The sequence below is a fragment of the Apus apus genome, chromosome 3 (assembly GCF_020740795.1).
Source record: "Apus apus isolate bApuApu2 chromosome 3, bApuApu2.pri.cur, whole genome shotgun sequence".
In the NCBI taxonomy this organism is placed as follows: domain Eukaryota; kingdom Metazoa; phylum Chordata; class Aves; order Apodiformes; family Apodidae; genus Apus; species Apus apus.
The window spans coordinates 29899916-29910670 of NC_067284.1; the positions used below are offsets into that span (position 1 = coordinate 29899916).

Sequence of the window (10755 nt, forward strand, 5' to 3'; positions counted from 1 at the left end):
AGAGAGCGGAGTATGCTTTTCTTTGCCCTTCCCTCGCTGTCACAGGGAGGTCTTTGGATGAGGGAGCCAGGCGCAAAGCGGCACAGCGCCCGCCCCGCTGCCCCCGGCACTGCGCATGTGCGGAGCGGCGGCTCTGGCCTGGCCCCGCCTGCCCTCCTCCCCTGCCCCGCGGCGCACAGCCGCTGCCCATGACTTCATCCGTGCGCGCCGCGCCAGGACTCTAACCGTCCGCTCGGGCTTCGCACTGGCGGAAGCTGCCGTCGGCTGGCGGCGCACGCGAGCATCCCTTTGCCCTTCTTCCTGGTCTGGCTTCAGCCGTGCGTGGGCGGGGCGAGCGCCTTCCCGGGCCGCGATCTGAGCCGCTCTCGCGAGAGCTCTCCCTTTTCCTAGGCCGGCGCGGAGCGAGGTGGGTGCCTGGCGCCGTGCGGGCCTCTGTGGCGTCGGCAGCTTTTTCCCTGCCGCTGCCGCAATACGGATCTGGGCGCCGAGCGGCGCTCCCCGCGGCAGCCCCGGCGTGGGGATACCCCCGATTACCGCTCTCCTGAGGCCCGATGGTCGCCGGGGCGCCCGGTGCTGGGGGAGGAGAGCGTCGCGGAACCAGTGGGGTTTTCCTCTGCCCTCCCCCGGTGGTGCCCCGAAAGAAGCCGCTGCGGTGGGGCAGTAGGCCTCCGAGCAGGAGGAAAGGGCCGGAGCCGAGTCCGGAGTCCTGTGGGCCGGGAATGACTGCCCAGTGGCCCGTGGGGCTCCGTGAGCAGGCGGGCAGTCTCCCCCGTGCTTCTGGGGCCTTGCAGCTGTTGCCGCCGCCTTGGGGCACCCACGGGACGCAGAGGCGGGCAGGTCTCGTTCCCTCGAACGGTTTTGTCATGTTGTGGTCGGCATCCCCTGGAGCGATGTGCTGGGGCTCGTGTGGGTCTTTCTGTCTTCACTTTAGCACATGTGGATGAGTGGCCGGATTGCAGAGTCCTGCTGTGTTTGTAGCAGAAGACGTGTTCCTTGTGACAACTGAGATGTTCTTTTGCGTTGCAGAAAGGCCATGTTCAGCTCTAGCGCAAAGATTGTGAAGCCTAATGGCGAGAAACCAGATGAGTTTGAGTCTGGTATATCCCAGGTACGTGTCTTTTCCTGCTGCTGTTTGGTAACTGCAGGTTATCGAGACAGCGTTGTGACAGTTGTCTAGGGCGAAAACTTTGCCTGTGGTCCTGGCTAAACGTGTACTCTTTCTTAGTTTTTCTTAAATGGGGACAGTCAGCCTGTATTTCCACCAGTTGAACTAGTGGCATCTATCAGTGTGGCTTACTGGAAGTTAAATCTTTGATATTGGTTGTGGTAAAAAGCATCAAACTGCTCTCTGGTGTTGTGGACAGACTCGAGTTTCAAAGGTTCTCATGGGCTGAACTGTATGTAATGGATTATTCTGCAACTTCACTTCTGTAGGCTCTGCTGGAGTTGGAAATGAACTCTGACTTAAAGGCTCAGCTGCGGGAGTTGAACATCACAGCAGCTAAGGTAGGCTAGGCCTTCACCAAGAATTGCCTGGTGACTGGCTCTGTGTTTAATTTTTGCAAGTGTTAATATTTTAGGTCAGTGCTGTCCTTAACTGGGTCTTATGGCCTATGATTGTTTTACTATATGCTGTTGTGGTTTATCTTTTAGTATTTGCTATTAACATGTAGGATTTTCTAATAGTTGTTTTTTATGAACTGGTCTGAAAATAATTGTAAAAACTTAGATAGCAGTTTGGTGTTTTAAATAAACATGTTTAAAAATGGTAGCTCTACTTTCTGTCTCTGTGAACAGGGTTTGAGTTCTAAAACTGACTTTTTATGTGTGAATTTTGGCTGGTACTGTAGGCATTGCAGAATCTTTGTCAGGAACCTAAACTGTAATAGTCTTTGGGAAATAATTTTTTATTGTAACTGCTCATTTATATGTACCAAGTAATAGAAGGTGGATCGAGGTGTTAGACAGACTTTGTTCATGTAGGTTAGCCTGTTTGTAAATTTTAGTTTTCATTTACAAAGGCAACTGAAAACTTAAGGAAGAAGAAACTACTGTTAGCTTTTGTCAGCCTTGGAGATTGAATTGGACTTTTGAAGCTAATTGCTGCAGCCAAGACTTAAGTAGGTTGCTTTTTGGTTCTTGCAAAGGCCCACCAATACAGACACAGATGCATGGCTGCTTTAGGGCTAAGTGAAAGAATCTGGAAATTCAGAAGTCAGCTTGGTATTCAGGGGCCTTCAGAAGAACTGTTTCTGCTGAAGTACAGCAATGCATACTGTCCTCAAGGAGTTTTTTTAAATGTCTTTGTTGTTTACTTAGCTACTTGGTTTTATTAGTGAGAAATCCCCTATGGGCATCTGAGTTAGCTTATGTGGGAATGTAATTGATGAAAAACAATTCAGCTTTCCATTCTATTAGAGATTAAGGATGTCTCTGTAGGTAGGTTCATGGAAGAAGTACCTTGTGAGCCTATATAAACTTCTTTGGTTTTGGTCAACTGTTGGAGAAACAAACCGGGGGAAAAAATAATCCATGTTAGTGTGATGTAAACTTGCTGCTTTGGTGGGGAAGGAAATGTTTTAGTTGAGTAGTGATGCAGGCCTTGGCAAGTGGTGTGTAGAAGACCGTTTTGATGAAGCAGCTCAAAAGTAAGAGATCTGTTACTGTAAACTTTGTCTGGAGTCTGCAGTAGAAGCAAATACTTTTTGAAGCTTTGTATCAGCCTGTAATTACCACTGCAGATGTGAGGATCAGCATTCAGTGTAGTTAGGATTTCAGCTTCTGAGTCCTGTCCCACAGAAAGAACAAGCTTTGCTATTCAGACAATACAGCTCTGAAAGGACTGGCAGGATTTATTGCCCAGTTACTCTTATAGCAAAACAAGCACTGTGACCGAGGTTTTTGTTTGTTGATCTTAAATGCTTTAAAACAGGTACTGTTTTCTGATGGTTTTTTTTATTTGTTCTTTTTTTTTTTTTCTTTTCCCAAAGTTGTAAGCAGGACTATCAAATCTCTGTGCTCAGAGGTTTCAAGATCAAACCAAACATGGCTTCTTGATCCCTGTGTAGTGTTTACTTTCTACTTCTGTTTTAGGAAATTGAAGTAGGTGGTGGCAGAAAGGCCATCATTATCTTCGTACCAGTTCCTCAGCTGAAATCCTTTCAGAAGATTCAGGTGCGGCTAGTTCGGGAGCTGGAGAAGAAATTCAGTGGAAAGCATGTGGTGTTCATTGCTCAGGTAAAACACATTAAGTGATTTAAGTGTTGATTTGAAAGGCTCCTTGGTGGTCAGCTAGTTCAGCTTTGAGCATGAAGTGGAGCTATTGCCAACATTAGATCAGGTCAGCCATGGTTTTGTCTAGTGGAGTCTCAAAAACGTCTGAGGATGGAGTTTCCGCAATCTCCGAATAACCTGTTCCAGTGCTGCAGTACCCTTCTGGTCTTGTCTATTCAAGATAACAGTGGTATAATGTGTATTTTTGTACCAGCAGGAAATACGATGAATGTCTTTCTGGATGTAAGCTAAAGTGATTTCAGGCAGTAGCCAAGGCTATGTAAACTGGGTGAGATGTTAATCTTTTTGGAGGAGGATACCACATTCTTGTTCTGGTCTCTTAGTGCTTCAGAAGTTTGAGAAGCAAAGCTTGAAAGCAAAAGGGAGGAAATACTAATTGGAGCTTTGCTATGCTTATGTAATCTAAGCATTTAAAATTTAAGTTAATAGAAATTTAAAAACTGTCTCAAATTCTGAATTTATGGAAGGAGCTAAGCTGTGAAACAGTGATAGAGGGCTTTCTGGGCAGCGCTAAGGGGTGAACACAATTCCAGAGATCTGTTTGCAAGGTGGACAGTTAGCTGTTAGATTGCATCTCTTTTTACAAAAATTCTTCATAACATAATTTTCAGTGTCAGAGCACCTTACCCTGAATCTTTATGTCAAGAAGAATTCTAATTAAGTGCCTCTGGCTCACTTCAAGTGCCTGAGAATTCCCTGTCAGCTTAGTAATACGTATTTTAGAAAGGAATGCATGTGATTCTCCTGCTGTAGGTGAAATGCTTTTGCTTTTGAATATGACATGACCTAGTTTGGGTTATAGTAAGACTGTTAGGGATGTGGTCATGGAGCAGCTGTGATGTGTTGGTAGAAAACACTGCAAGTGGCTGCAACTGCATGGACAACTCAGTGTTTGAAAACATACACCCTTGCAGATAGGGAAGTAGAAAATAAGTTTTACTGACCTAAGATGATGTCAACATCTTTAGATCCTGCTTTTGAAACAGATTACACAAACGCCAAGGTTATTCAAACTATCTTTGCAATCTCAGATTTCACCTAGCTGTCCCTGGGATTGAGATAGTTTACTACTCTGCTTCACACCAAAGGCTGTATCTAACAGAAATTGTAAAATTCTTTTGAGTGTTCTGTTCCCAAGGAAGTGTGTTCCGATTGTTGGTATGACACAGTAAACTACTGTGGTTGTAGTCATAGTGGAGGGAGTAAAAATATAAATTTTGAGTGCACTGAACACAGGATCAGTAGATTAGAAATTAAGAAATACCAGTACTTCAGCTTCTGCAGTCAATATCAGGTTCCAGTGCTGGTGTAGCTTTAAGCTTACTTGAGGCTCCTTTTTCAGTGTTACATATATGTTTCTAGTGGGGGGAAAAAAAAAGTGCATGTGTTGTGTTTTCAGTTGATTGTAAATACTAGGGTACTGATAAATGCCTTTTTTTGGTTTCTTTTGCTTCCCTAACAGAGGAGGATTCTGCCCAAGCCAACAAGAAAAAGCCGCACAAAAAACAAGCAAAAGCGTCCCAGGAGGTAAGTAAATAATACTGATTCAGTATGACAGCCTTCTTTTGTAGGTTGGTAGTTTGGTCAAGTAGTGTTTAGTTGACTTTTTGAGAAGTCATTGAAGTGATTTAGTGGTCTGGTGCTTTCTCTTACTACTTGAAATGGTATCTGGCATTTGCTGCAGGGTGCATGAAAAAGCTCATCGTTGTGCACTGTGTTGCATTTCTTAGAACTCCATCTGTATTTCCAGTTACAGCTGTAGCCAATTTTTAGCTAGCAATATTGGGTTAAGAAATCCCCACCTGTTGTCTCTGTTACCACAGTGTGCTGGCAAGAATTATATTTTTTTTAAGCTGTAGGAAGAGCAACATGACATGTCAGACTACACAAGTAAAGGCTGGTGCACTGGAAGGGGAGAGAGTGATTGAGGAGGGGTGTGGGTATGAGTGGTCCTTTGGTGTATGTCTTTAACAACAGTAGCATAATCGTGTCTTAAATGGCCTCCCTGCTCTCATCTAGTCTCTATTGCTAGACAATCAACACTACTGTGTCAATGTGGATGTCAGTGCCTCTTTTGTACTGTTCTCTATCTTTCTATATCATTATGTAGTCCATGTCTTAAAATTTGACCTTTATGACACATTCTAGTAACTTCTCCCAGCTCTAGTATTACACCTGCATTATGCCTATTATTTTATTTTTAAATCTTCAGATTTTAAAGGTGTGGTTTTATAGTACTTGTCTAGCTGCAGTCCTTTAGAGGGCTCTTTGTTACATTAAAACTGGTATTGCACAGTGGCTGGAGAAGTTGGCATCTCTGTCTGTGATTATCACACTCCCACTTCCAGCATAAGGGAAGGAGAGTGTGCAGGACTGTCCCTTTCTCAGCTTGAGACTAGATCCAGCTGGTAGTGTTGTAAAAGTGATACGTATGTTGTGAAGCGTAGAAATGTGATTGATGTTTGTCTTCCTTAGCTATCCCAATATTTGCAAGTTTGAAATCCTGCTGTAGGCACAGGTCTTAGTTACTAGTGATATTGCCTTGAAACTGCAGATGGGGAAGCTGGAAGTCTTGCTAGTTGTATAGACTCATGCACAGAATAACCTGGATTCACTTTTCTCATTTTGGCTTACTTCCACACAGTTTAAGAACACCAATGTAGTCCTAAACATGGACTAAACTTACCACTTCATGTTACTCATTGGTGTTTTAAGCTGCTTGGGTTTAGGCAGACAAAAAGAATCTGTTGTGGGGTTTTTTGGTTTTTGTTTGTTTGTTTGTTTGGGGTTTTTTTGTTTTCAAAACTGGGTCTCCTGTGAGCATACTCTGGGTAGTTAAAGGTACTTGCGCATTTCAGTGAGTGTCCCTGGAAGAACTGCAGATAGGACAACTTGGTTCTTATTTAAATAAAATCTTCCTAAAATGTATAGAAATAAAATAGCATTTAAGGGCTGTTACTGTAAATCAACATGTTATCTAAAAGGTGGGAAGCTTGCCTACTGACGCTTTCTCCTCATGCAGTCATTAAGCTTCTGTACTCAGTGTAGAATTTTGCTTTTATTTTTGCATGACCATTGTGTTGTTGTCACACAGCAGCATTAAAACAAAACACCACTGAATTTTCAGCTCAAGCATGCTGTGTAAGGTTTAAGCCTTAGTAAATGGGAAAACTTGATGAGAGAACATGTTTTAATGACACACATGTGGCATTTCAGCCGTACACTTACTGCAGTGCACGATGCCATTCTTGAAGACCTGGTCTTCCCAAGTGAAATCGTGGGCAAGAGAATCCGTGTAAAACTGGACGGCAGCAGGCTCATAAAAGTCCATTTGGACAAAGCACAACAGAACAATGTTGAACACAAGGTAAATGAAAAAGCTTTACTTATGCAAGATGGGGTGGCATTCTGACATAGCTGAGAGGCTGCTTATGTGGTACAGCAAAAGACTGCATTTTGACTTGTGGCAGTGAAGAAGCTTCTGTTTGTATTTGGAGTAAGATGCTGAAGATGAGGCAAGACAGTTTTGAACTAAAACTGTAGTTCAACCTACCAAGACTCCTGGATCATAAAGTAGCTGTATTGGTTCCTTCATGGGAACAGGCAGTGTTTTGTTGGATGTTTATTTGGGGGTTGTTTTTTGTTGTTCTATATTGGGTGAAGCACTTAGTTCTTTTCTCCATTACTTTGCTTAGGTTTTTTTCTGTGGGAACAGGTTGAGAACCACTCAACTCTCCATGTTCCCTATGGTTGCAAATCAGAGAGGTTCAAAATACTATCTTGAAAACATGTATTCTGTATAAATGCTCAGATACTTTAGAAGAAAATAATGAACCTCAGAGTGAAGATGCAGTGGGAATTAGTGTAGTACCTGAAGTATGTTAACACAGATTTTATTTGCTTACACAGCATCTATAAACAAGATTGTTTGTCTTCACAGGTGGAAACATTTTCTGGTGTCTACAAGAAGCTCACAGGCAAAGATGTGGTGTTTGAATTTCCAGAATTCCAGCTGTAAAGTGCAAAAAAATGGCTGAATAAACAACTGTTCATATAACAGAGTAATTTCAATTTTATTTTGAATTCCAGAAACACAGATGGGCATTAATTGGTTCATGGGACTTCTTTACTGTCTGGGTGAGTGACAGTTGTGTATCAAAGCATAAAGTCACCAGTACTTTATTGGTAGCCCTCTTAGGTTGTTCTAGGTGCTGTCACAACACAACTCTTGGGGAAAAAAAAAAAAGTCCAGTGTCTGCAAAAAGAATTGGCATTGAAAAATACACCTGAAGTATGTCAAGACTCACCTTTTGGGGTGAATGTGGAGCATTACTGTAGACCGGTGGAACTTCCAGGTTTTGCACACAAGAATACCAGTTGAAAACTTACATTTTTCTGACACTGAAAGAAGTCTGCATAGCAGGTGGTGTGACCTTTGAAACATGGAGCAATGGCATATGAAAAAGGGGATTGATTTTTCTGGGGAAATATTTTGAGGGAGGTATAGGTAACTCTTGCTCTAAGTGGTGAAGTTGCATACTACTAGTTTTTACCTAAGACTGTGTCCTGCAGCTTTTCACCTTCATCAGAATGAAATGGGGAGACGTTTTCACTTCTGAGTGCTTGACTGCCTTGCTGGGCAAAGACTAATTTTTAGGTATTGTTCTTGTTTTCAGAAATCATGGATTTTTGTATCTGTATATTAGCGTTAGGTGTCTGTATAACACTGTTCAGGTAACATTACTCATGGCTAATAACTGAGGGCAGGCATAGATACTCCGGCAGTCATTGCTTCATACTGGCATGTTTGGGGTTTATTTTAGATTGTGTTTTAACGGTTCAGTACACACTTGGTGATACAGGGAGAGGAGGGAAAGGACTGTGGATCAGCAGCCAAAGCCTGCGTGATGGTGTCCTGAAAACACTACATTTTTTACTTGGGTATCTATGGTTAGAAATGCTTTCAGCAGGTGAATTTTTTTTTTTCCAGCTTGGGGAGCATGGAGTCAGGCATGTAAACATTCTGAGCAATTAATGAGTTTAGTACTAAATTTTACTTAACAGCCTGCTTTCTTACTTAGGAGTAAGTGCTTCATGCAGTAAAGGCATCTAATGATGGAAGCAGCCTATAAAGTGAAGAGCTAAGTAGGTAACATTTTGTGTATTTGGAGCTCTTAATAACTTGTGTCTTCCTACCTGAGAGTAGGTGGAGAAGTGCCATTTACTGAGTGTCTTTGTACCTTTACTTCCTTATTTACTGTGGTTTTGGTTGCTTCCCATTTGATACCTCTCTTCAGTTGTGAAGAACTAGAAGATTAAAACCAGTTCTATATTGCTTTTGAATTGAACAAGTAAAGGTTTTAAGTCATGCTGTAACTTTTGTTTAGTAGGACAGGACAGGTAGCTGTGTGCTATTACTTTTGGTGCAGACATTGCAAAGAGAACAGGGAAAACACCTGCCCTGTTGCAAATAGTCAATTTCCTGCTTTTTACTGACAGTGCTTGAATGTTTGCACAAAAAAACACGCTGTATCTTGCTGGCTTGCCTTAAGGCCTTTTTTTCCTCCCTTCTCAGACTACTGTATCTTCTTACTCAACTGTTTTTCGTCCTGGATGATTCAGCAGAAGTCAATTCATCAAATTCCCTTAGAATTAGATGAGGGAAGCTGTAGGTGTATAATAACCCTGAATCCTGGCTGCCTGCTTGGAGAGTAAACACAAAAGATCTTAAAGCAGAAGGAGCACCAGAACTTCTGAATTCAAGTTTTCATTTTGAAAATTGATACTACTCAGGTTGGAAATGCCATGTCCCAGGTCCCCCCAGGTAATTCTAGTTTCAAGTCAGACATTTTAGTGAGCTTCACTACAACAGTCACAGCTGGTAGCCTGTGCAAACAGGTATTTGCTGGTGTGGGTTGAGAGAAGTAGTCTGGGGAGTATTTAGAGACTTGACTACCTTTAGTTAGAGGTTGGTGAATCTGCTGGGGCTGTGTAACATCTGCAAGAAGAGGTGATACTCAGCAGGCTTCAGTAGACCGTTTCCTGTTTCATGGTGAAATGTGACTGGGGTTTGATCTCTTCATGGTAATAAAAATGTCAGTAGAGTTTCTAGTTTTGAAGCACTGGGAAGGGAGTAAGCGGGGGAGGAAAAGTCTGGTAAACTGAATGTAAAGATTGCAAATGTTCCCAGGCATTGCCAGCTGGCTATAGATTTTTCTTGGCTCGTGTTGCAAGCCCTTTGAACTATATGAAATGCAAAGGCCCGTGGTGGCCCCATAAGCAAATTCTTTGAAAGGATAACACTGTCAAAGCCATTCATAGTTCTTACATATACTAAGCTGCAAGAAAAGGTGGATTTTTGTGGCACTAAAGTACCAGGCTACATGCTTTGCAGAAGACTTCAGTCCTAGTTTACCTTTATTCAGTCCCCTTTGTCTGTTAGTGTCAGCGATGGAGTCAGACAACTCCCTCTGTCCCTTGACAAGCATGTCAAGTGAATGCCTGCAATCTGGAAAGTCAGTTAATGCCATCTGGTGAAGTGCTAATGAGGCTGCTGGAATACTGATGTCAAATGTTACCCCATACTGAATCTGTTTAGTTTAAGGTGACTAGGCTTTCCATGCAGCTTGCATGCATTGGCACAGTTGAGCTCTGACTGCGTGGTTCCTCAGGAGTTTATCAACTGGTATGTGTGAAAATGTGGTGGGGCATTTTATACCAAGACCTTGTGCAGGAGGGGTATGTGAGTAGTGTCATTGTGAAGAGACAGTCACATACTTAAGAGTATAAAAAGGCTGGTTCTTTCCCGTAGTAGCCCAAAATGAGAGGCAAGGGCTTTAAATCAGTTAGGTGCTCTTGACACTTGGACCTGGAACTAGAGCCTTCATAGTTCATTCCATGGGAATCCTTTCACAAATGTCTTAAAATGTTTTTGTCTGTAAGGACAGCTGCTCCCTCCTGATTTTCCTTTAAAAGGTGTGTAGACATGTCACAATTACAGTGTGGCAGAACTTGTTTGAAGTTTTGGGTGGTAAGTGCTTGACCTATTTTGTATTAATATGATAATTTGATGCATAATAACATCATGTCCGATTAGCCTCTCTTGAGTGTAAGTGGGAGCATCTGGCAAGTTTTTAATGCAGTGATCCTCACACCAAGCAGTGTTAAAAGGAATCCCATCACTCCTGCATCGTGAACTGAAATAATCTTTCCTATGCCGTTGTTTTTCCTAGATTTTCTAAGTGGGAGGCCCAAATTAGATTCTCTGTTACACCTAAAAGCCAGAGCAATGCCAAAACTAGAACTTTTCCTTTTTGTGATGTGCTTTCTAGGTCTCTAGAGGTTTATCAGAATGACAGAAAAAAAATCTATTGATTATAGAAAGTCATGAAGTCTCATAAAAAGAGGTCTTGTGATTAGGCTGAAGGAGTGTGAGTTCACCATATGGGCCTGACTGCAGCA

General features: G+C 42.6%; 1 protein-coding gene across 1 annotated transcript; it reads left to right on the top strand.

Annotated features, from left to right (window-relative positions):
- The first annotated feature begins 287 nt into the window (after positions 1-287).
- RPS7 (ribosomal protein S7) lies at positions 288-7351 on the top strand. The gene is made up of 7 exons (XM_051613962.1): positions 288-406; positions 1027-1108; positions 1435-1506; positions 3094-3237; positions 4757-4821; positions 6511-6661; positions 7235-7351. Exons 2-7 carry the CDS (start codon positions 1034-1036, stop codon positions 7310-7312), a joined length of 585 nt encoding a protein of 194 aa, XP_051469922.1. The 5' UTR covers positions 288-406; positions 1027-1033; the 3' UTR covers positions 7313-7351.
- Positions 7352-10755: the final 3404 nt, after the last annotated feature.